Source organism: Acanthochromis polyacanthus, chromosome 21 (assembly GCF_021347895.1).
Source record: "Acanthochromis polyacanthus isolate Apoly-LR-REF ecotype Palm Island chromosome 21, KAUST_Apoly_ChrSc, whole genome shotgun sequence".
NCBI lineage: Eukaryota > Metazoa > Chordata > Actinopteri > Pomacentridae > Acanthochromis > Acanthochromis polyacanthus.
The window spans coordinates 14,609,912-14,637,102 of NC_067133.1; the positions used below are offsets into that span (position 1 = coordinate 14,609,912).

Sequence of the window (27,191 nt, forward strand, 5' to 3'; positions counted from 1 at the left end):
CCTCTCAAGTCATCATGGGCCTTCTGCCGGATCATCTCTGATTTACTTGAAATCATGAACAATATATATTTTAATGACATCTTTGAAATTTTAGCTTGACATATCAAATGCTTCTCTAGATGTAATGTAAAGAAGCTGCATGTTTTTCACATTGAAATTTGGAACGGTCACTGTTATTTCTCAGAATGTAATTGACTCACAATCTGCAATACTGGACAGGTACCTTAAATATTGTCTGGCTTTGACTGAGTTGAGATATGAAAAAAAACATTAAGCCACATCTTTGAACAGATTAACAGTTACATTTATAATGCTGATGGTGATCAACTAATGTTTTCTGAACTATATGTAGTTGCATGTCACAATATTGCAAAACTAAACAAGTAGAATATTTTAATGTGAAATACTGGATCACAAAAATGGAAGAAAAATCACTTGCATGGAAGTTTTAGTGGTGTCATAAAAGCAAAAAATATTGTGAGATAGACTAACACAAGTAGAATAGTGTTTCAAAGTGGATTTCTCTTTAATTTTTTGGAAATTGTCCATAGATGGCTCAAAATGTGGTCTTGTAGTATTCACACCACGGAACACATTGATTTAAGGGCAGAAAAATAAAAATGAAATCAGAGGTTACAGCATAACAAGCATTAGAAATACTGACATTACTTGGTGAAACATGGTACTGGCAGCATTTTTAATTATGTACATTTTTTATTCTAACAGAAAGGGCCAAAAAAATGAACAAATAGTGTGGAGTGACTCCCATCACGAACGAACCATTTTATTTTGAAAGTCAAAGTCAGAAGTTTAGTGCCTCCGTTTGTAACTTGACACTTTTCCGCGAGAGAGGCGGCAACTGAGAATGTGGCCGCTGAAAGATGTCACTTGGCGGCCACCGTAGTCTCATGTTATTGTAAATAAAATTAGAAATACAGACTTGTGTAAAATTAAATACTTTCTTATAAAATCTGATTACAAAATACAGATTGTTGAATTTTTATGCTAATTTTATTACTCTATTACCCTGTATGCTTCTAAAAGGATGTCTTCTGTTTAATTTGTTTGTGATTTAGTGCATAAATATTTTTGAAATGTACAGTTATTAACCTACAACTACCTACAATACCAACTAGGCTTTACAGATCCACTTATTCAGTGTAACTTGCATTGCTGCACAATTAATAGACAAAATAGTGCTTGAGTTTAATTTATTCATTTATTTATTACGTGTTTCATAAAGTACACAGATAAACCTTGTTCACTGAGACATTTCCAACCAAACACAAAATAAAAACTCAGCAAAAACACCCCCACCCCGCTTTGTACATTGTATTCTATTCAACCTTTACTCAATTTGTATTCTTCCACAAATAATTCAAAATAAAGATTTGCATACAGCTCTGCTCCTCGGTTCCTGGTGTGATTCAATTTATGCATTTCCTCACATTAAGTGAAAGAGGATCAACCAGAAGGTGCAGCTGTTTCTCAATCTTGGATTAAGAAATAACTGCTCTTTTTGATGTTTTGATCAAAAGGAAGTTTGGTTTATTTCTTGGTTTTCTGGAGGGTGTTTGACACTTGGGGATCTGGAACACAAAATGAAGACATTCATGACAATGCAAATACAAACATAATATGCTGTTTTATAAAGTTTTGTTGCTGCTGTTGACAGTCAAATATAATAATGTAATAATAATATTTCAGGCCCCAGTAAATTGCGTAATAATAATAATGATAAGTTTTGTAATAACTCATTCATTACCTCTTATTCTTGCGTTTGCTCTTGAATATTTTGTGGGATATTGTCAGTATGAAAACTATGACTAGAAATCCAGCTACTGCAGCCAGTCCAATGAAGACATTTGGCAGGTGATTCACACCTTCACCTGAAACAAGAAAAAAACAGAGAACACATTCAAGAATTTCCTACGCAGATGAATTTTTCGTACCTCTCAATGAAATTTTAGCCGGAGCCAAAGGATAATCACAGCACCAAAATGATAAGAGCTGAAAATAAAGAAAACCGTGGTCTTTTTACAATCTGTTTTGTTATTTGAAGATTAATTTACACAAATATAAGATACATTAGAATTTATTTTAAAGAAATAGTCTGAAATAAGAAAATGCACATTTGTGAAATGACAAAGCAGATTTTTAACATGTTTTTTTGATGATTAAAGCTAAGCTTTCTACAGTGCTGCATCATAAATCTGTAGAGAAACACTGTTGTTTTACTCCGTTTGTTTGATTGCAATTTTTGTACTTTTTCAAAACTTATTGAAATAAAATACTCTGGCGCTAAATTCCATCAACCAACCACTTGATGGCGCAATAACAGCAACTTTTACATTCTGCACAATCAGTTTTTAACAGCATGGCTCAGACACAGCAGTTCAAGGTTTCACTTGCATTGCTTAATAAGTTTTTATGTCTAGCTATGCGTTCTTTGTAAGCTGCACCTTATTACCCCTCCTTGCCTCCTTAGGAGGATTATTAGCATGGCTTTTACTCCATTATATTTAAAGTAACTTGCCGTGACTACTTTTGTAGCAAGTTTGACTGCATGTACGAACAAAATTCTCATGAATAGCAGTTGAAATTTAAACCGTAAACTTGGTTTAGAAAGCTGATTTTGGGGAAAATGTTATAAATTACCAAAAGGAAAGAGTTGTAATGTGTTAGGCAGCCAAAATGTAATGCTGCTGTACTTAAGGCTTCATTCAATAAAATTTGAGTGTTGACAACTAATACAACTACTGAGATTCATGGGGATTGCGTTACAGGTCCAATCAATGTGTGAACAGTACAACAATTTTTAAAAATAAAACATAATAGAATCACGTCCACTAGATTAGGAGTAGACTGCATTGACTGACCAATATTTAGGATTATTATAGTCTGGTTTTATCATCTAGATGATCAGACTGAACTCAACAATGAGCCACACTGCTGCACTCGCTGACATTTTCCTTCATTAACATTTAAGTTTACTCTGACTCAGTCCCACATTCCCCATCCTGCAGGCAGAAATATTCACTTGAGCAATGAGTATTAATCTGCAGGAAGTAGTTCCAATAATTCACTTTAAATTTTATATTTGTGACCTGTGTCAGTGATTTATGTCTTCAATAGGACCCAGCGAGAGCCTTAGGCTGAGTTGAGAGAAAGAGTAGTTATTTCTTGCAGTGTCCGTTAATTTGTTTAAGAACTAATTAAAAAAAATCTTTTTCCAAACTTACCACGAGCCATGCCAGGTGCACTTTGTAGTTTCAACCTACAGTAACCCTACATCTGATTTGGACACGCGTGAAGTCAGACATGATGGATGAATGGCCTAGTAATGAAGGAGCAGGTGTTGGAGCGACACACTTTTGGGGCCACGGGGAGAGACTCATTAGTCTGATATGAACTCACCCCGACTCGTCACCAGCATGTGTTTGGTGGCATTCAGGTGGCCATCATTGACCTCCGGCGTGATGCCCAGGATGTGACACATCAACGGGTAGATGTTCACTGTCTCAAAGGGCCCCACCTCCAGGTTCCTGTGAAATGCTGGACCCACTGCCCTGAAGAAAGGCTTCATGTCCATGTCTTGGTTGTCAAAGCCGTGCTCTCCCTTGTTGAACTGAACTGGGAAATACTGCAAGGACAGAGGGATAACATAACTCGCATGACCCAGTTTGTAAGATTCAATTACAATTTAACTTTCACAAGGCAGTCATTTTAATAACAGCTCAACGGGGTTCCTCGTCTCGGCCTGCTCCCAGTCTGTCAGCAGAGGGAGGTATTGGCCAAGTGAAAGTGTTGTTTCTATGCTGGAGATTGAAGGCCTTTTCTGTCTTTGTGACTGCTGTCAGCTACTGAAGGCACATCAAAGATGATTTAAATCCATCTTTTCATGAAATATTTAATACTTACATAAACTCCTTTGATAATTTAGTCTTGAATGTTATATCTAACATTTTATATAAATATCAGTATTTAGAGTTATCTCAGAAATTACGTAACACTCTTTACATACTTCTCTTTCTCTTGGATCAAACTGAAGGAGAAAAAGCCGTAAAAGGAACGAACAAAGAGTCAGGTAATGCTGTCACGGTCAAGGTCGGTCATAACCTGTAGACTTTAGATTATGCATTTTATCAGTAAAGTCACAGGACTGATTATTTTCCTCCTATTCAACGTATGGAGACATTTTTCATACAGAATTTCAGTAATTTTACTCTTTAAATGGAGCTATGATTTGACGGTTCTCAGCACTGACTGACACATTCAGTTGCAAAGTTGCTGCATAGTGGAGTGACTGAGTGAGTGTGGAGCCAAATGAAAATGCTAATTTAGAATTTTGAGGCATGAATAGCTTCATGAAGCATTTGAGAGCACTGCATGTCATCAGCCAGGCCTGGATTATCCTGAGGACGTGCAAATGCACTTGATTAAAATTGTAATGTACTAAGATTAGAATTTAACTCGGGTTGAAAAGAGCCCAGTTTCACTATTTCCAATGAGTAGATTTTCAGTAATTTAATTATTTCTGTAGTCGAGACATGAAGATATTTCTAGAATGAACTTGATGCCACGTCCAGATAGTTTATCTGGCTATTTATCTTTATCAGTACATAAATGGTTGTCATTTGATTTCCTTGTAACCACTTAAGAAGATCACGTCACAAAAATGGCCTGACTTTTGTTAATAAGTTACCATTACAGCAGGAAAGCCAAATGTTGGCTTCTTAAAGCTACACTCTCCAATTTGGTATGTTGCAAGGGCACAAAAAGCAACCATTTACCTAAAAGGGTAAATCAATAAGACTTGCTTTGGCCAGAAAACTGCTGCTACACATGTCTCTTTGGTTTTAAACTTTCCAGCTTGTTGCACATCAGACCAAAACACGGGTCACTGATGCCAGTGCAAACATATGATTGGATATATCTAATCACTGCTACAGCTGAATTATTGTCTCCAGTCTCACACATGTGTGCAAAAAACAGTTCTTGAGTGAGAATGACAAAATTTCCATCAACGCACCCCATTGATAACATATCCAGTGTCAGCCAGTAAAATGATGGGGAGGATGCGATCATTTTTGGCAAAGTGAAGGCGCTCTGGCATATCCTCCTTCTTGTACACTTGCAGGTGTGGATGAGCTCCCTTCAAAGTGTTGTAAACCTTCTCTAGCATGCCCGGTTTTGGCAACAGCATCCCGGAGGGGCCGTAGTCCACCAGGTGGAAGGACAGGTCACGGAACGAAAAACCTGGGATCTTGGACAGCGTGATTTCTTCTACCAGACCGTCACGCTGCACCTTGGTCATGCCATGGTCGGCTGTGATGATGATATTCAGTCGACTGCTCAGCCCGTGTTGTTCAGTCGAGTGTCGAATGTAGCCCACTGTTCGGTCCACTTGTTTGACCATTTCTTTGAGCTGAGGGGAGTCCGGGCCGTATATGTGACCTGTGCCATCTGGCTCACCAAAGTACAGGGACACAAAATCCAGATCCTGGTCCCTGAACCAGCCCATCACCTTGTCTATGTTCTCTCGCCAAGCGGTCTCATTCTTGTAGTTGTAAAGCGGTGGCTCCCATTCCCGCACCATAGCAACCTGTCCCTGGTAACTGGAAGCTGTGCCAGGAAAGTGAAGAGAGCCAGCTTTTAGACCCTGGAAGGGTAGAAAAAGAGGCCACATTAACATAAATATGACACATGTACACATGTTGACAAGCATGCACAGGGTTCATGTGTTCATACAGTGGGTCAAAATACAAGGAAAGCAAATCAGTAGTTGCTGAATTTTGATTACTTCTCTTAAAGCTACCGCTGAACCTCTGAGGCAAACTTACTGCAGCTGTCATTTGCATGCAGTTAACATCTATGCCTGCAAAATAATTTGCAATATAACGGCATGATCTACCTGAAATCATTCAGCAGGCCTTCAGAGGTGTTTTGTCAAGAGAAATGGTTTCTATTGCTGTAAACAGAAAAACAGTCTCTCACAGTGATAAGATGGAAATTGTGCTGCACAGACCTGTCTCTGTGCTGTGATCCAGATAGGCAGAGTGCCATTGTCCCACCACTCATTCACAAAGAGAGTCTGATAGTACGCCTTTTTCTCTTGGGTGGTTGTGTTGAACCACATGTTGTGGATTACCCCGTGATTCTCAATGTAGCGGCCTGCAGAAAAGAATCACTGTCAGTCTGCTTGCACTCATTATTCATAGCGTGACACATTCACATTAAAAATTCTATCAACTTAACGGGCTGAGTGGCATGACGCTTTTGGACAAGGTCTTACGACCAACTTCGGAGATTAGAGGAATTTAATTTCAAGGAAGTTAAATTTCTTTTAGTAGGCACTGATGATTCGAGAGTCAAAATAAGAAAGGGAACAGAGAATTCTTCCCTCAGTCATCCAAGCATAATCATCTTACTCAGCTATAAAAGCTGTTGGACCCTGGGACATTCAATTACAACTAATTCCTTTTTTTCCTGTGGCTTTTTTCAATCCTTGCAAAGTAAACTCCAAGCGGTTTCCACTCTTCCACCATAATATTCAGAACCCGTGCCAAGTAGAAGCATTGTTGTAGAAAATGAAACACTTTACCTGTCAAGAGGGTGAAGTGTGTAGGACTGGTGATCGTGAGGTAAGGAGGTGTGACATACGCAGCTTTGACTCCATCCTTGGCCATTTTGTCAAGGCTTGGAGTGTCCACATCGCGGTCATAATCCCACCTGAAACCATCAAAGGAGATCAGCAGCACCTTCTGTCTTTCTTTGTTTACTGGAGCTCCGAGGATACACGATGCCCAGAGGATGCAAAAGACGCTCGCTGTCCACATCATGGCGAACACAGGCACTTCACAGGATGTTGACTGACGCTACCCTTCAGCTAAAACTGTCATTCAGAAGACGAGCCACCTCTTGTCATCTCACCTGAGGTTTCTTAAGCCTGCGTCTTGTGTGCAAAGTTTACCGACTTTATCTGTACCATTGATAAGACCAACTATATCTCTGCTGTTTCCTGTGTGCGTGGCCTCATGTTTATGGGTCGATTTTTTTTTTATGGCTGAGAGCCGTGTTCACAGTGAATTTCCCCATTTGTTTTGCTCTTGAGGACTGACAGTAAAGCAGATTAATCTCCCCAGGCATCATGGCTGTTTGTTTCCCCCCTAACTTGGTTGTTGATGCTGTCTTTCTGTTTGTCTGCCTGCCCGTCTGTGTGTCGGCGTTTCCTGTGAATCACTGACAATGGGGGAATGACACTTTGATGGGTTTCACCTTGGGTTGGGATGGTGCATGATTGATCTGACACCAGGAAAATGAAGAGGAGAATGAGAGTATATATCTCGTCGTGAGCTAGCAGTGGTCTCTGGGGAAGAAAAGACCCTAATAGACATATTCATTTCATAACTCTAATGTGTATATTAGCCTCAGGATATTGTTAAAAGATCTTTAAAAATTTACCTTCATTTTTTTTTTGTAGCAGCGACCGTGCGGATGGACACTATTAAAAATGAACCGCAGCCCTCCTCAGTGTTTCAGTTCAGATCATACTCGGTGTTCTCATCTGCACACCATATATCATTGTGTTGTGATGTAACCTTATCAACGTCCATCAAATTGCTAGACAAGCCAACTCTTCAAATTTGTTCTTTATTGTGTGTGTCCTTGGCAGAGGTTCAAGGGAATAGTCTAATCTTTATGGAGATAAGGGATAACATTCATCAGCTTTCATTTACCTCATTCATATTCATTAGCTTTCTCATATTAACTCTATCCACTCGTCGTCCACTGTCAGCAAGATTTGGAGGAGTGTTTTGGACTGCTGAGACCAGTGAAAGTCTCAGATCTCTGCTATGAGAACTTTATCAAACACACACACCCTGAACTTGTGGGGCAAGCAAACTTTATCTGACCCTCTCCAATCCTGCACTGGATTTCCACAGGGATTCTTACATTTTCTTGAAGAAGAAAAGTGAGGTTTTTGCCTTTAGCACGCCCTACTGCCTATACACAACCATTACAGTGCAACTTCCCCAGATGGGAAGCCAAAACAGCTTCACCGGTGTGAGCCAGAGCATGTAGAAGACGGCGACAAAAACTAAGGCATATCTCAGGCTGAGGATACACTATTGTATCTTTTAGCTAGGCTTCTGTGAATTTAGACATTTAACATTAAGCAAATTGTTGAATCCTCTGGATGAGATTTAGCATCCTCTGAACATCAGTAATCTGAAAAATGCATTTTACAAATTCCTGAATCTGTCACTATAACTTCAACAACCTGACAAGCCTCAAAATTATTAGAAATAACTCGTCTTTTGATGGAAATCGGTTGAGTTTTGTTTTTTCTTTTATGTTAGGTGACAAACTCCCACTCACTCTCTCTCTTGCTGCTGGTGTGTTTTATATGATGTTTCTCTTTGAACAACTTTTTTATGCTGTTCATGCAAAGACATGTACACCCCCTGTCAAAAGTTTTGAGACAGATTCTAATTTATTTGAATGAGAAAGTGTCTCAAAACTTTTGACAGGGGGTGCATACATACAGTGCATAGATATAACTCATTCAATCACGGAAATGCAAAAATTTAATCCGATGATGACTGAAACACCAAGCATTTCATTGTGCTTAAAAGAGCATTTAAACATGGTATCAACCGCATATTGCCACAAAGTCAAAACAGTAGACACATTTAGCATAAATAGCAAGCCTTAATATTTTTTGTAATAACATTTTCAAATATATCAATGGACACAGTATAACAGATATGTCTAATTTTGTGCTGAGACAGTTTCTAAATCCAAATAGTTTGTCACTTTTGTTCTAGCTATGCTGTCCTCATGCATCTGTGACACATTCGGCTATTCAAAGACATTTCCAGTTATTTGATGACATGCAGTATTGTTGACTCTTTAAAGATTACTCCCTTGAGATCCAGATAGAAAGACAAACACACAGTGATTTTTCTTTTCATTATCCCATTAAAGCCTGTTTAATTTTACAAAAAACATCTCTGAACAAACATGTAGAATAAAGCTGCTTCGTTGCGGTTGGAAAAAAATACTAGTTAAATTTGTTGTTTGAGTTTCATCACTGCATGTCGAAATGCAAGAATTTATTCTAATCTTTATACAATACATGTAAATGCCACCAGAGATGCATAAAAATCAGTTTTTTATAAAAAAGTTTTAAACAGTTTTCTTTCTCTCTGGAGTCAGGATCACAATAGTATCAAATAAAAAGATTGCTGCCAATATTGTCAGGGTTAAAACCACTAACTAACTCATCTCATAAACAGAAAAACTGTTGAATTGAAAGCGCACTGAAATGTTTACTCCAAGTGTGAACTACATAAACACGACCGCCCTGTTATAGGTGTAAATAAATGCTTAACTGCATCTGTATTCTGCTCACTTCAGAGTCTGAATGGCAAGCTGCTTCTTTCCCTGCTGTGACTGGAAGTAGACCATCAAGTTCACGCCAGCGTGCCGAGATCGATGTGTTTTGAATTGTGAGCAAACAAACTTTTAATGCATGAATGGCTTATTATCAGGTTACGTGCAAGCAAGTCCAAGCGTAAAACTTCAAGCTGCAGGAAAGCTCCACTGGAGGTGCACTGTATTCTCATGTGAAGTTCTCGCTGTGTAACTGCAAATACAACACTTCCCTGAAACAGCATGTCAGCATAGTTAGTGTCATACTGGAGAAACCTATTATGTAGTTTTGTCAGGTGTGGTAACAAAAAATGCTAAAAAAAAAAAATGGTAAAAATTTGGCAAGTGTAAAATACTCTAACACTGAAAAACTGCAGAAATATTTGTTAGAATAATGATTTAGATACAGTTAAACAGTGTAGTTGTACTGCCAAACACTGGAAAAAAGATCTGTATTTCACAATACAGATCTTTGATGTGGACATAATTTACAGTATTGGGAGAGTTATTTATTTATTCCTTTTAATGTAGTCAAGATGTAAATATATCAAACAATATTTTTTCCCCTGTGATTTTACTAGTTTTCTGTAATTTCACAATAAAGGGAAAATCTGCACAATAGCAGTAGATGGCTGATATTCTCCCACGCCAGTATGGCTGCTTTTACTTTAAGTGGCTATAATCAACATTTTGATAGTAACAATGTCTTCAATCACACTATGACAACAATGTAACAGACGAAAATGAATGAACCTGCAATATATGAAGGCAGAATCTGCATTTTCCTACTGCTTTATTAAACAAAGCCTTTTCCAGACATGAGATACACAACATTGCTGCATAATCTGCCTGTTAAAGTAGCAACATTTTGTCCTTCAGACACTGGTCACATTTACACGACCTTTTCTCACAGCTTCATTTACCCGCCATAGTAAAAAAAGAGGGCACAAGATATTTGTCATCTGCAAGTTGTCAAGTGATGTATGTAGAAGGAATAAACACAAGACCAAATCGAAATCTGCTATGTCCCAAAACATTTACCAGCAGCTTATTAACCGTGACTCTGTGTCAGCTCACCTGTCTGAGGTGAAGATAAACACACAGTATGACTTGTCGTTAGATCCTGATTGATTCAGTCTTGATGTTAGGGATAATTTGTCATTATAACTAATTAATGAAGTCACTGCTGTTGTGCCAGGTGCAAATATGCGCAACTCCCTCAGTTTTAAGACACTCATATGGGTCTTGCTGCTGTCTGATGCTACAAATGCAGCTTTGGAAATAATCATTAGACCACCTGTTGTTCTCTTTACAATTTCTACAGCAGGCCTTCAGCACTTAGAAGTCTGTTAGAATTTTATCATAGTAGTTGAAAAATCTTGTAATAATTCAACACATACAATAAATTATCTTCAAAAATAGGATGTATTAAAAATGTAAAAATTTCACAGTTAGATGGCCGAGAACAACAGCTGATCAGAAGTACATATGCAAATTAACACTAATATTGCTCTGTAACTGCTGAATGTGTAACGTAGGAACTGTTTGCCAACAAGTTTGAAAAGTCAGCGGGGAAAGGTGTCAGAATGTCATCGTCATAACATGTTTCTCTTCACCCCAAGTGGCCAAGAAAGTAGTTATTGCAGGTTTAAGTGAAATATTTTTTTAACCACTGACCTGCCCTTCATGCTGCATTACACATATGCTCTAATAGTGTCTCCAGTGCCAGTTTCCTGCTCTGGCACCGACAGTCGCATTGAACATAAACGGCTGAGCCTTGTGAACATCTTTCATAGAAAAATGGGTGGCTCCCTCGTCCCCACTCCTCGGTATTTGGCATGTTGTGATGTGTGCTGATCCATTGTGAATCAGGCCAACAGCTTCCAATGGAACGGTCTTATCAGGGAAACAGACCAGGTTTTAGCAGAGGGACTGGACGTGAAAGAGGGTGGCAGCACCTGGTGCAGCAGAATAATAACCACAGTGCTGCAAGGAGAGGACTGTTTCACACCTGTCAGACAGCCATCCTGAAGCTGAAGAAGGCTGGAGAGAGGGTGTGTGTGTGGTGTGTGTGTGTGTGTGTGTGTGTGTGTGTGTGTGTGTGTGTGTGTGTGTGTGTGTGTGTGTGTGTGTGTGTGTGTGTGTGTGTGTGTGTGTGATGTTGCTGCAGTACAGTCCATAGCCACACATGGTCAACATGTCATGACAGCGGAGGGCTCGCGGCCAGGCACTCGCTGTAAGGTGAGCATACAGGCAAAACTACTGTTTTTAAAAATTAATTTAACCCTTTTAGTTCAAATTGAATTTCACTGCTGAAGGTAGCATGTCAGTGCTTCATCCAACTAAATCTACACTCACATTGACCTTGAGTGGCTCTCTGTTTATTTGGACAAAGCTTGTACGTGAATGCTGCTCCCGTTATGTGTGTTGACATTAATTTGATAATGGAGAGATTAACATTTAGGGAGGTCGGCAATCATTCCTCCTGAATAGCACAATAGCATACAGTATTAAAACTGAACAGCAGGGATCTTACAACAATTTTGTCTATAATATGGTAGCCCTTCCTCCATCTGCTAAACTGTAATTATATTTCTTAATTCCACAAACAATCTTTTAGAAAATAATTCCAGCAGTTTTTTAGTGGTACATGAGAATGTGCAAACGTATAGACTGTTGTTAATGATCAACTAAAGGGTACTCTGTCAATCACCATCATGAACAAACGGTTTAAGTTTATGACGGTTCTTTTCGAAAAGTGGTGATAGTGCCATGCGATAACGAGATAACTGCGTATGATTACACCATCCTGATAAATGAGGATTAGATGGATGCCTATATTTTTAAAGGAAAGGCAATTTTATGGTAGTGTAAAAATCAAAATGTTCTCTTTAACAACACTGATCATAAAACTTGATTGAAATACAGACTAATCTGATTGTTTTAAAGTCAGCAGATTTTACAGATACAGTCCACCTTTTCAATAGAACATAGAAGTATTTTTGTAGGTTTTGCTCACTGGTGGAGCGACGGAGCAATGATTTAGGATCATTCAATATAATTAGTGCTTGAGGACACACATGTCTTTCGCACACATTGAGATACTCTTATGAGAGTGTTTACACATTAATAACTGCACACATTATAACTCCACAAACAGATAATAGTACACCAATCACAGAAAAACTAAGTATAGGCTAATGTAAACAAAAAAAAAAAACACTCAGTGCCATTTAGAGAGGGCAATAGAGCTCTTTAAACCCACTTTACATTACCCAACCAGCACCAAGCTGCAGACAGACAGTGTAGTGAATATATCAAAGCATTTAGCAATTAAAGATGAATATATTTCCCTCAGGAATTGGTACAGACCAAAAACCAAGCTAAAGGAGATGGGATATTGGACTTAAATTTCCCAGGTGGCAAGAAACATGACGTCAAATGAATGTTAATGTTGCTCGTTGGAACATTTATGGATGGAAGGAGGGCTGCTACTAATTGCAATTTTTCTATCAATTAATCTATCGACTGTTTCACTGATTAGTTGATTAATCTAAACGATTAATTTTCATCCATAACAAATTGCATATCTGTATATAACGCAGCACAGTACGAAATGTGAGCAAAAGCTTTCATATTATAGTGCAAAATTGCAAGTTTACACTGGCCAGTCTAACATGATAAAATAAACCAAAGGACTTATTTAAGTCATCAGGGCACACCAAAAGAAAGTTTCCATTAAACCTCTCAACAAAGTGAAAAGGTTCAGTCTGTATAATAACGTGCAAATTTACCTTGTGTGGTGAGTTTGTCATGAGACAATAATGCTACAGACACAAAATCAGGATTTTAGTAGTCTGGAGCAGCAGCTTTGAAATAACTGCTCGTTAACATGTAGTCCTAATGAGCAATGTTTAAAGTCAATATGTCACACTTTCTCCATTGTCAGACAATATACAGAGAAAAATATATAGATGAGACCTGGCTTGTTGGGAATTAGGCTTTATTAAATGCAGTTATGTGAGTTCAGAGAGAGGGAGTCGAGCAAAGATGTAAAACCCTACATGCAGAACATGCCTATATGTTTTCTCTATAGGTGCTTGTGCATTGTACTTTGCTGCTGTAGTTTGACATCAAAGCTTTGCACAGTTTACAAACCACCTCTTAAGTTTCTGTCACTTCAGAAACTTTAATACTGAGCTAGGTTGGACTGCCACAGCCACTATCTGAAACTGTAGCACTAACTGCAGCTAAACAAAGACTAGAGCCAAAAATTTCTGACATCGTGACCCAACAATTACAATGAGTAGTATATATTTAAAAATAAAAAATAAAAAATTCACACACACTAATTGTAGAAGCGCTAGATGTGAGTCTGAATTAACGTAAAAGGTGATGATATGTCAGAGTTGTTTGGTTTTGGTGGTCAAAAAACTGTTATCCCAAGGTTCTATAACAAAATCTGTATTTGATTTTGATTTAACATTAGAAGGCTTGAATGATTGACAATAGCAAATAACATTTAGTCAGCTTCTAACTTTTGAGCAGCTTGTCAAAATGCATTGACAAAATACATTTGCCTGCAGTCAGTTGCATCAGTCTGACTCCTGAACTCTTGTACACCATTCTACCACTAACATCTCATATTTTGTAATTGGGCCAAACTGTCCCTACCTGTTGTCAGCCCCTGCTGTGTTAAGTGAAAATGTAAAACACTGCACTTGTGAGTAGATATCACTTGGTCTGTATTTATTTCTGACTCATGCTCATTTCTACATTTTGCTAAAATTGTGTACTGTATCCGTGGTTTAGGAGCTAATGGTAAATTTTCTGGTGTAATGTTAATGTGTGAACTTGGCAGCAACAGTGAATAAGCCACATTAAAGCTACATTCAACTGACAGGATTACAGTGAATAATGGCCAGTGATACTGTTTATTCAGTGGAATTAGATATTTATTGAGCAATAGAAAAATCTGTTCAAATGTAATGGACAGGGTCCAGATTGACTTGCTGAGGTCTGGGCTTTTAGAATCTCTGATACACACAATAGGTTTATTTGAGGAGCCATAAATGTAGAAGAAATACGTATGTTTAAAATAAGGTAATTAAATATTTCCTTATTGCCAAATCCCAAAAAAGACCCAAACCAGTAATTTACTGACCTTATTAACAAGTGTTACTTGTGTACTCAAAGCTCTGAACTTATTTCCCAGTGCTATAGAGCTCCATTGTTGTCTAAAAATGATTAAAAACACACCAGTGAGTAACACTGCTGCTGCACTGGCTGACATGTTTCTTCATTACCATGAACATGCACTATGTAGTTTTTTTTTTGTTTTGTTTTTTTTGCTGAAGCCCATATACGTGGTTCCGTTGTGTCAAATTCCCATTACAGCATCAAATGTAGATTAATACAGTAATCTACTTGATAAAAACTACAAGGCTGTTGTAGCTTACTTCAGCAGCCTTTTAAACCAAGCAGCCTGAATGGTTCACCTTAAGCATCACAGGAGACTTTGTCATGGTGGCAGTTTACTAGTTAAACTCCCAGAATGCTGTCTGCTTGTCTGAATTCCTGATGATGAAGAATGATACAAAAATCCAACCCTGCAAGCTGAAGGGATTGATTCCTTAAAGTATGTTGCGTATGAATCTCTGGAACTCTGAATTAGTGTTCTTGAGATTGTCATTGGTACACTGAAGTTTCAAGCTGGAAATGCTCTGCTGAGATGTTGACTGCTCATTGTGTCTTCTAGTACAGAAACATAACCATTTGGACATGTTAAAAAAATAGAAAACTTGATTTCCATCAGAGGTTGTTGTTTTTGCTTTGCACTTTAAAATTGTGAGCTGCACAGTGGGGTGGTGGTTAGCATTTTCGCCTTGCAGCTAGAAGATCCCCGCATCCTGGCCTTCCCGGAATCTTTCTGCATGGAGTTTGCATGTTCTCCCTGTGCGTGCGTGGGTTTTCTCAGGGTACTCCGGCTTCCTCCCACAGTCCAAAAATATGCTGAGGTTAATTGATTATTCAAAATTTGCCCTTAGCTGTGAATGCGAGAGTGATTGTCTGTATATGTAGCCTTGCGACAGATTGGTGACCTGTCCAGGGTGTCCCCTGCCTTCGCTCCAAGCCAGCTGAGAGAGGCTCCAGCCACCGCTACCCCGCTATCAAGGATTGAGCGGTATAGATAATGGATGGATGGATGGACTTTAAAACTATGGCCTGACAGTAGTGGAAGAATCTTTAAAATTAGCTTCCCACTGACTTTCAGGGTAAAAACCTGACAACATAAATGAACAAATGAAACTGCAAATAAAAAAAATCTATTTGTATTAAATTGCGTTGCAGCTGTGGCTTCGACAGATATTCGTATCCAGGAAGGATTGCTTTTCACATTTGGATGGGACTACACTGATGAGTCAATGTGCAGCATGTATTAAATGGCCATTATTACCCTGCGATATCTCCAACTCTTGCATATGAACCATATGTGTGCACTGTGCATGTGTGTGAGACAGAGAGAGGGAAAATGAAGGTGAGAGAATGAGTAAGAGCTGGGAGAAGAGTGGAGGAGGCTCAGGCTTGTGGAGGCAGCTAGGCTGATTTGCGGCTTCATTCCAGCGCGTGGGCCCTTTCAGGCTCTGTTGCCTGTAACAGGTTGACGTGATAAACTCTGTAGCCGAGCCAGTCAGATGTGGCATACTGGAGGCGCCCTCCTCCTCGCTTTTCTCCCCTTGGCCTGGTGTCTCATTGTGGCACTGTGGGGCTTCAGTGTGCTGGCATTACATTTTCACACGGCAGTAATTGATTTCTTTAATTTGCTTCAAGAGAAACTGTTGTCAGCCAACCAAGCAGCCCCTTTTCAGGCCACTTTAATTAAATGCCAGGTCTTTAGGTGTGATATGAAATTCGTTTGGCTCCTCTGATCTTCTACTCCTCAGACAATTCATTAACATTTTCGTTTCTGCCTTTATGTTTTATACAAAGCTTCAAAAAAGAGCTCATCAGTGACATTTCGGTTCCTGCACTATACATTCAATCATTTCTTTAAGTGCATTTAAACTAGAGATTAAGCGCTGTGTGGCTGTTTCACTTGAGATAATACAGAGTTTGTAGAGCCTCAGTCAGCCGAGGAATTCAAGAGAATAACAAAGCAGGCCTCCAGCTGGGTTTTTTTTATTGGAGGCTCTGTTATACTGTATATTGTAACTGTTTCAGGTTCATAAAATGTACCTGAAGACAAGGAGATAATAGAATTAACTGCAGTGAATGTCAGACAAAGATTTGAGTCCATATTCTGCACTTTCTCACATTTTGCTCACTGAGGTGGCGACATAAGCTACGTCTGTGGTGAACAGATTTTATACTGATGCCCTTTGTCTCCTTTGTGACAATCTAAAGTGTCATTAAGCCTATCATCTTTTGGCAATTATAGGTTTAATACTACTGAATGTCTTTTACATCTCACATGTAATACCTGATGAAACAACGCTGAGCAGGTGTATCTTTAGAGGAAAGCAGCAGAACCATTTATTTCAGCTATAATAGCAGGGCAGCAGGCACACCTCCCTAATAATATCCTGATGCCTCCCCACTCGCTCTGACTCAGAGATCTTCTGAAAGGCCCCTCTCCACTCATCCTCTGAGTGGCCTTCCTCTCATGGAGATGAACAGCAGCTGCCTCTTCCTACCTCCCACCATACGTCAACACATCAGCACCACTCTGCCTGCCTGCCTCCCTTCAAACACCAAAAAAAAAAAAAAATAGAAAAAAAGAGGCCCGCTAAACCCGAAAGAACAGCCTGCTGCAGTTCATGTAACAATATCTGATATATGCTGCATTTTTGCTGTCGAAAACCTCTTTCTTAGAGCAAGCTTGCCTATCAGGATTTTGTGTAACAGTTGTGGAATTGAGTGGAAAATCTCTTGAATGTATGAGATGAAGAGACTGTAGGGTTGGGTGGGATCTGTTTTTCATACCTTAATAACTAACCAACATTTCTTCTGCAGTTGTATGACGGTTTTAGTGGAAATAATGATTTTGAAAGGAGTCATTGCCATGCATTTGTTGTACTGTAGAAACCTAGAGTATTGTGTAATACCAGTTACTTACATAGTCTTGCCTGTTTTTGACCTATATTATATTTATCACTATAAATAAAGTAAATATAAGTCAGAGTTGCATCTTTGCTTTTGCGAATGAAGTGGTTCTGTTGGCTGCATCCAGCCGTGACCTTCAGCACACACTGGGGCAGTTTGCAGCAGAGTGTGAAGTGTCCGGGATGAGGGTCAGTACCTCCAGGTCTGAGGCCATGGTTCTCTGCCAGAAACAGGTGAACTTTTCCCTCTTCGTTGTGGGTGAGTGCTGCCCCAAGAGACAGACTTTAAGCATCTTGGTATTTTGTTAGTGAGTGAAATAGAGGGTGAGATGGACTCATGGATTTTGGTGGCATCATCAGTAAAGTGGGTGCTAAACCGAACTGCTGTGGCTCTCGATTAACCAGGTGATGTATGTTGCAACCCCCTCCTATAGTTATAAACTCTGACTGGTGACCAAAAGAATGAGGTCGTAGATGTGAACAGCCCAAATGAATTTTGCTCTGTAGGGTGGCTGGGCTCAGTCTTAGAGATGAGATAAGGACGTTGGACATCTGGATGAGCTCGAAGCAGAGTTGCGGCTCCTTTGTCTTGAAAGGAATCAGCTGATTTGGTTCAGGCATCAGATAAGGATGCCTACCTTTGGAGGTCTTGGGGTATGTCCAAGTGAAAGGAGACCCAGGTGCAGAACCAGAACTCGCAGAATAGATGACATATTTCATCTGGGGAGAGGGATGTCTTGAAATGGAATTTTTAGCCTGCCACCACAACCCAACCCTGGATAAGCAGAAGAAAATGAGTAGATGAATGGGATAAAGTGAAATGACCAGACTGAACTTAATTTAATCTTGTAGGAGTTTTGATTTGAATGAAAGACAAAAAGCATAATAATTTAGCTTAATTAAAGCCTACGAATATAAACTAGGCAAAAAATAATGAATCATCCTTTCATTTAGTGCATCTACTTATGTCTGGGGGGCCTTTTTAAAAAAAATAAATCTTTTTTTCCTTTTTTCTTTTCTTTCTTTTTAACCAAGGAGACAAGCCATGCCATAATTTTACTCCTGTCTTGTGGGGATAGTTTCCCTGAGATACCATTAATCCAAGGACAAGAGAGTCCTCATCATTCAAATCTTTTCTCTTCTATAAGTGAAACATTAAATGTGTTCATACGTAAAACACGTGTTTGTGTATCGTGTTCATCAGTCATATACCCACACTCTCTCCTGTCAGGCTCTTGAAGCAGTGAGACTCATTTTCTTTGACAGTTAGCATTTTCCAGACTGTCTTTTTGAGCTCATCATCTGTGACAGCTCATCATCCGTAACCGTGACAGCCGTAATTCTTGCCTGTTTGGCAGATTTTCTCCTTGGTTCATTTCTGCAGTAAAGACATTATTTCCTCCGTGGCAATAAAACACGTTACACAAGCCTTCAGACAGTGCTGCAGGTTAAAGTAGGCTAACCAAACACCTTTAGGACTGACTCTGAAAAACAGATTCAAAATTACTGGTCAGTCTAGCAGCATTAAGTCTACACACAACCTATGATGCAACATTTTGTGAAAGACTGTCCTTTCGTTAACATTGTCTGGTATTTTGGTAATACGTAAATGTAATAAACAACCCTAATTCTAATCTTCAGGGAAAAAATGCTGTTTAATATTTGGGTTAATTTGCTGTCAAAGGGAGTTTTCTATCCCCACCATTGATCTACCACCAGTGTGCACCATCTTTGTCCATTTGGTTGTCTTCCAGTTTTTGACTCGCTGGTTGTCTTTATCATGAATGACCTCTACTGAAGCCTCTTTAGCAAGTTTAACAAACTCTGAGTTTAAATCTGCACTCTGGATTGACTACTGTCTCACCATCCAAAAGGAAGACGCAAAGGCACAGTCATGATATTTTTAAAGTTAGAAATACTAATGAATATATGCAGAATGTGAGTAAATAGCCTATTTAAGAAAAAATAGAACGTGAAGTGGCCAGAAAATTGCAGACTGCTGTACTAATGCATTGTGGACCGCATTGCATATGATCTTCACAGTGCATAACAGCAGTTAGCTGCAGTAGTTGTGTTGTGAAGTAAAAGCCTAAAGGCTGCTATTTACCTGAACATTAATGCTGTGAAAAGACTTCCTATTCACATAATCTCCTTCATTAACTGAAGGAGCTGTGATTGGAATATGAGGGCCATCTATGCACCCAATCACACCTGGAAACCCTTAAATATATCACATTAAGTGATTAGTACTGCAAGTCTCGAAGCCTGGTATTAAATAAATTAGTTACAGCTTCCACTTGCAATGAAGTTCTTCTTTGATGGGTCTTTTGGGTCTGTGGCCACAAAAGTGTACAGTGAAAGTGTTCAATAGCCAGAGCAACATTTCTTATAGCCTGACTGACGGTTGCCTTGGAAATGTGCTCAGTGTCACTGAGGTAATTTAGGAAATTCCCTTTGGCAAACAGACGAAGTGCAACACAAAGCATTTGATCTAAAATGAGAGCATTTCCACAATGTGTTCTGTGAATGACAGGGGGTTGAGGATATTGTTCAGATAAATGATCGATTGTGTAGTGAAACAGTAATGCTCAAATATGTAACCATCAGGGAGTGATAAAGCATCCACGTATGTCTGATCACCCTCTTACTGGTTAAACATCAGCTGGCCCTTCAAGAAAGGGACCATCCCTGTCGCCCAAAAATGACTTTCCTGTGAAACAAAGCTGCATTCTCATTCATGTTTTGTAAGAAATGTATTATCTACTTGAAAGGTGCCATTATAGTGTTGTAGGACAGGCAGTGTGTACCCTTGTAGAAAGCACAAATCTGTTTTGGACTTTAGTTTCATCTTCATTCACTATTTGTTTATTTTTACTCACCTAAACTGCTTGTTTGGGTTCAGGAAAATGTCATAGTTAAGTCATAGTTAGCCTAGTAACATGCTGGAAGTTTTTCCTCCATTTTCTTGGTTCCCACAGTGATGATTTCATAAGATTGTAGAGTCATCAAGTCCAAAATAAAACAAGAAGATACATGTCACTGAAAATGAAATTGCTTTTGCAGTTAAGTTCATCATATAAAAGCTATTTTTTGTGAGACGGGGTTGAAAACTCACAATGTCTGATACTTCCTTCAGCCTGAAGGCTTCAACACACGAGGAGGTAAAACTCAGATTTAGCTGAAGTAAACCTGGTCAAGTTAGCTTTGCGGAATATGCTGCCATAGTAACTGAGTCACAGTTAAGCAGAGAACAAAAAAAAAAAGTCCAGAGTTTGTTTTAATACTAAATCAGGTAACTCTAAGTTTTCACCTGACTCGCTTTCTGAAACAGGACATTACAGATTATATTGGAATTTCGAGTGCACGGATACTGCTTCAGCCTAGAGGATTGTTTTCTTTGTTTTGCATACGTAATGGGAGTCTAAACCTTAGGCCATGGTAGCAGGATAACTTTTGGAGGGAAAACATGTTGACAGCAAGAAGAGGAACTCCTTGGTTGCTGTATTTGGCTGAACAGTGTGAAAAAGTGAAAAAACAAACCAAAAAAAGAAAAATTGTGTAATGCTTAAAAATTGGAGTTCAGTACAAACATACATTGTGTTGCATATGTCCAGACAGTCCCTGTGGTCTACAAGGTGAAGTGTTTTGCTGTAACATAAAGACCTCTGCAGACTGAGCCTCATGCTGGATGTCTGGTGAATGTGGCTGTATCACAGTCTGCTGAAAGTGATTCAGACCCCAGGGCGTCATCCAGCAGTCTGTTCTTCAGCAGCTGTACTTCCACAGTTGTTTAGAGTTGCTGCCTTCTCACATAATTTGTATTTTACAAGCATATTGAACACAAGTAGGGAGATCAATCGTGACTGATGTGGTAACAGATACTTTGCGCCTGGACTTTTCTCATTTTAATTACTGTGCAGAGCATGCCATTTAATCGTTTTTTCCCCTGCCTGAATAGAGTCAAAGTTATATTAACAAAATGTGCATTGCATATTTATTTTATGATTAATAATTTTAAGCATTTTAGCATTTATGTACATTCATGAATTAATGAATTTCTCAAGCAAAAATAGACCTCAAGAATAACAATAAATGACCTCTAGTTTAGAAAAAAAAAAGTTGTCCACATCAATATTTAGCTTTTTTGGTGGGGGAAAAAAAAAGAACAATTGTGGTGCATGCAGTGTCAAGACTTCATCCCAAATGCATTTAAAGAAAGGTTTTCATCTGGAAATAGAGCGGGAGGCATTGTAAATGGGACATTAAAAGGAATCCCACATCAATTTCCCATACCAAATGCTGCATAACAGGAGTCATTTTGACAAAGTAGCCGTGTGATTATTTTTTATTTCCATTTGAAAGCAATTAGCTGAAAGGTCCTTCCCTTGAGTTTCTGTGGCAGAATGTGTGGAATGACTCAGGATAATTGCTGTGAAATGAACAGAGTGCCAAGTTGAGAGAAGCACGAAAAACCGCAAGGGTTCCCTCTCCATGGAAACGCCCTCTGCCTTTGTCAGTGCACCAGGAAATTAGGCAGCAAGTGATAACGGGGCTTGAATGAGTAACAAATGCAGGGGGCCGAGTGATATTTACTCCATTTCAAGCCATTACAGAAATTGAGTGTTTCCCCACGTCTCACGCTGTGCCTACTGAGTGCTGGATACAGGAGGAGGAGGGTCATTAAACATGGCAGCCGCCAGCGACATACTGGAGAAAGCCGGTTGAACAACAGTGTTCGCACCACCGATGGGCAGGACTGATATAATGAAGCCCAGCGCTGTCAGTGTATGGCACCAACTGATGATACTGATGCCTGAAAGGAGGACAAGGTGTTAGACGAAAGTGAGGCTGAGACAGTGTTTGGAGCTCATCTCATGTCTTTGCCACAAGCTGCCTCCTCAGCTTCTGCCCTAATTGCTGCCTTGCTTGGAGGCAGCTCTCCCTTGGTACGCTTTTCATGCCTCCCTTAATTACGTCAGCCTGGAAAGGAATGTGATTGTTATTGTCATTACTCTCGTTAGTAATTAAGCAGCTATTGACTCCTTCCCTACATTCAGTCTGTTTGATTAGGCCTGAGGTCTGGAGATATGGATTAAGCTCTCACAATGTTGCAGCTGTAGAACACTGCAGTCTTTTGTTGGCTGGGAGCCATGTGGCCAAACTGAGGAGAAGAAGAAGAACTTAACTGATCTCTACCTTTTTTTGTCAGTTAAGTAGACAGCCTTTAGCCTGTACTTACAATGGAAGTGTTGGAGCACCTTTCCCCTTCATGCCATGTCCTTGTTGGTAACACGGGAGCATGCACCTCCCCTGGGCTGAAGGACACGGAAATCACCAGTACGGAGATGTCAAGAACCTGTTCAGCAAATACAGTAGTGACTTGGCAGGAGAAAGAAAGTAGTTTTACATACAGTGCAGCCAAAGTTCAGGAGAGCTCAGTGAAAGGAAGGAAAGAGAGAGACAGAAAAAAAGAAGGTTTTATGCTTTATTTTGATTTTAGTTTTTCTAATGTTGTTTGGGATTAATGGAAGAAAAACTGTAGTGACAGCATAAGCAGTGAGCCAGTAGAGATGCCATGATACCAGAATTATGGTAGTTGGTACTAATCTCACTGGAATTCTACGATTTCAGTACTACGCAAAAAATCAACCAATGAAAGGAAATAATTTCAGCATCTATTCTTTTTTTTTTTTTTTTGTAAATCTTGGGATGAAGCTTAAACCAAAAAAACCCAAAACATTAAAACAGTGGCATGAATATTTTTATTGCAGTGCCCAGCTGTCTGATATATGAAAAAAAGAATGTATATAACAAATAGTAGAGGTAGGATAATAAGTATCTAAAATAAAATATGGCATTTAATTGATCTCAAAACATGTGCACATGTATGGGATATGTGTGCAGAAAGCAGTATATATTAGTATGAAATGGTAGAAGTAGTACTCAGATCCTGTATTCTGGATCTCTATCTGAGTACCCTACATGGAGATCAATAGACTTGCGTCTTTGATCTAACAATATGATGCCATGAGAAGACTTGATGACAATGTTATTTCTTTGCTGATTATAGTTTGTTGCATTATTCTAAATATGCAAAATATCTATTCGTCAAATTTAATAAATAACAAATAAATGTAGGGTAAAAAAAAATTGCTTTTAAATAGTAGTGTAGTAGACAGTATTGCCACCCTGACCTATCTACATCAATCACTGAGCGTGTTTGGGCCCCTGAATGATAGTGATTATTTATTACATGTTGTTCAGTCACTATTTCTCTCTGTGTTTAACAAGCTGTGGAAAATTCTGCATTGCCATGTTAAGTCTGAATTTTTCACTTTACCTTGAAGCAAGTACCTTTTGTTGCTGTACTCACAATAGTCGACCATACTGGATAGACAATAACACTTAAGTGTTGAACAGCCTGTGGTTTATCAGTCAATATGTGCAAAATCCAATCAATACTGCACATTTAACCAGTCAAAGCAGTAGAGATGCCAGCCACTGTGCAGCTTCCAATGTCACAAATTTAGCTTAATGAGCAAGTGAGTGTTAAAGAGTTGTGAACTTGTCACATTGTGGCATGCAGAGAAGAAATGTTCACTTGCAAGGATGGCTTTATGCCTGCAGAGGCTGCTTTCTGTGTTCATATCATGTGTACGTGCCTGTTTTTTGTGTGAACGGGTTTTTGAGGCTAATCAAATGCTATAAAAATATTAGCTTTAGAAAAAAAACTATCCTTCAAGTAGTTCAAGCAAACAATACTGTCTTATTAAACTCACTCATCCTGTTTTCTTGTGAGGACTTTATTGTTAGTTTTTGTCATATTTTCTGAGCCTCTAAAAAGCTTCAGGCTATGTTTGTGCTGGTCTACTTTGTGCCTGTCTCTCCTGCTCAACATCCTCTTCATGGTGATGTTGCAAAGATACCATTAGCATAACCATGGAGGGCGCTACACAGAGTGTGCTAACACATATTCTCACATTATGAGCTATCTTTCTGTTACTCTAAACAAGCTAACATTATCCTTTGGCTCAGTCCATGTCATACAGGATTCAGGAAATTTGTTTCTGCACCATCTGAGATTTTGTTCAGCGCTTATTTGTTTATTTAGGACCCAAGACTAAGGACTGAAAGATATTGTGGCTGAATTATGAGAAGTTCATATGGCTTCAGACAAGGGAATTTTTGTATTTTAATCTTCAAAAACATTTTACCCAGGAAAGCATCTCCCACAGCCGCAATGCCTGTCAAAGATGCAGACAACTTAGTTTCCACTGGATCCAAATAATTGAATGACTCAAATGGAGCCTTTGAGCATGGAAAAAAGTGCAAATTTTTAAAATGATTTTGGGGCATCAGAAAGTTCCTGTAAGTATATATGCACTCTCCAGTCATTTTATTGGATACACCTGTTCAATTGCTTGTTAACACAAAATGGCTAATCAGTCAATCACATTGCCGCAACTCAATATATTTAGGCATATAGACGTGGTCAAGACAACTTGCTGAAGTTCAAACCGAGCATCAAAATGGGGAAGAAAGAGGATTTAGGTGACTTTGAACGTGGCATGGTTGTTGGTGCTAGAAGGGCTGGTCTAAATATTTCTGAAACCACTGATTTATTGGATTTTCATGCACAACCATCTCTCGGCTTTACACAGAGTGGTCCAAGAAAGAGCAAACATCCAATGAGCAGCAGTTGTGTGGACAAAAATGCCTTGTTGATGTGAGAGATCAGAGGAGAATGGGCAGACTGGTTGGAGATGATAGAAAGCCAACAGTAACACAACAACCAAGAAATGTTGAATACCATCTCTGAATGCACAACAAGTCAAACCTTGAAGATGATGGGCTACAGCAGCAGAAGACCACGCCAGGTGCCGTTCCTGTCAGGTCAGAACAGGAAACTGAGGCTATAATTCTGTAATTTGCACAGGTTCACCAAAATTGGATAAAATAAGATTGAAGAAATGCTGTCTGGTCAGATGAGTCTCAATTTCAGCTGCAACATTCAGATGGTTGGGTCAGAAGTTGGCGTAAACAACATGAAAGCATGGATCCATCCTGCTTGTGTCAACGGTTCAGGCTGATGGTGGTGGTGTAATGGTGTGGGAGATATTTTCTTGGCATACTTTGGGGTCCTTAGCAACAACTGAGCATCGTTTACACACCCCAGCCTGTCTGAGTATTGTTGCTAACCATTTCCATCCCTTTATGACCACAGTGTACCCATCCAGCAAGATAATGCACTGTCACAAAGCTCAGATCATCTCAAACTGGTTTCTTGAACATGCCATTGAGTTCACTGTACTCCAACGACCTCCACCGTCACCAGACCTCCATCCTATAGAACCTTTGAGATTGGCATCATAGATGTGCAGCCAACAAATCTGCAGCAACCACGTGATGCTATCATGTCAGTATGGACCAAAATCTCTGAGGAATGTTTCCAACACCTTGTTGAAAGTATGCCATGAAGAATTAAGTCAGGTCTGAAGGCAAAAGAGGGATCCAACCTTTTACTAGCAAGGTGTACCTAATAAAATGACCAATAAGTCTATATAGATGTAGACATATTTCTTACCAACAATACAGTCTTTAGTTGACATTTCATCAACTCTGAGCCGTCTAATATCAGTAGAATTTGATGTGTGGCAAGTATTACAAGGTTCCATTTTGCTGTTGTGAACACAATGCTGATCTGGACTTGTGCAGAGCAGAGTAAGAAAACTCCACAATGAAGTGGGATAGTTCAGCCTTGACCTCGGAAAAGTAGCCTGAACAGACATCTTTTCTTTAGGTTTGCTTAATATTTTCATAGCAGAAAACTCTTTCTGATTATTATTATTATTTTTTTTTACTTTAACATGTCCATATAGTGTTTTTTTTTTTCATTTCATTAGAGACAAAAGCAGTCAACACTGTGACTGAGTCTCACCTTGAAACTCCAGGGCAAAAGTTACTCAAAAATACAGATTCAAACAGCAGGGGTTTCTGACATCACAAACTTAAGGATCCAATCCTGTCAATACCTGTGATGGTGCTCTCCATATTATTTTTCTTGTTCACAGCTGGTTTTGAGCATGTGTGGCTGAATTAGTCCTATGTTACAACAGGCCAGTGTGCAGCATAGAGTGGTTTTATTGTGTTTGAGCAGAGTTGTAGGTGATCTGGTGTGGATGCGCTGCAGCAAAGCAGATGGATATAGGCAGGGACTTCACAGATCTGTATATTCTAGAGGAATTAACAGTGTAGAATTGCATCTCAGCCAAGACTTTATTTTCATGCAGACAGTTCTAAATATGTATCTTTGATATTTTAAAGCTTCTACAACAGTCCTGACCACAGTATCTGTGTTCCTGTAGGGACTTTAAACAAAAAAACAAAAAAACTATTATTTAGACTAAACCCTTAGTCAGAATTAAAAAAAAAACTCAGATGAAGAAAAAGAGTTTATTTCAAAACAGATTAAATTCCATTTTATAGCAGTCTAACCTTTTCTTTTCTGCTCAGTATTAAAGTATTTGTTATGGAAATTGTGATTGTGAGTGTTTGGATTTTACAACATTTGCTGAATACTTTTTGTGCTTGTTTGTGTACACACTGTTTGTAATTTTGGATTGGTATTTGTTGAAGTGGTGCACATTCAGC

At 39.1% G+C, this 27,191-nt stretch overlaps 2 protein-coding genes across 6 annotated transcripts in view; one reads left to right on the forward strand and one right to left on the reverse strand.

Annotated features, from left to right (window-relative positions):
• Positions 1-27,191, forward strand: part of LOC110948477 (RNA binding protein fox-1 homolog 3-like) — a 550,111-nt gene that overhangs the window by 69,286 nt on the left and 453,634 nt on the right. The window lies entirely within an intron of this gene.
• LOC110948479 (ectonucleotide pyrophosphatase/phosphodiesterase family member 7-like) lies at positions 50-6,842 on the reverse strand. Its single transcript, XM_022190023.2, has 6 exons — positions 6,605-6,842; positions 6,029-6,174; positions 5,033-5,662; positions 3,418-3,643; positions 1,766-1,889; positions 50-1,589 (listed from the first exon to the last, which is right to left on the reverse strand). The coding sequence occupies exons 1-6, from the start codon at positions 6,840-6,842 to the stop codon at positions 1,532-1,534; spliced, it is 1,422 nt and encodes a 473-aa protein (XP_022045715.2). The 3' UTR covers positions 50-1,531.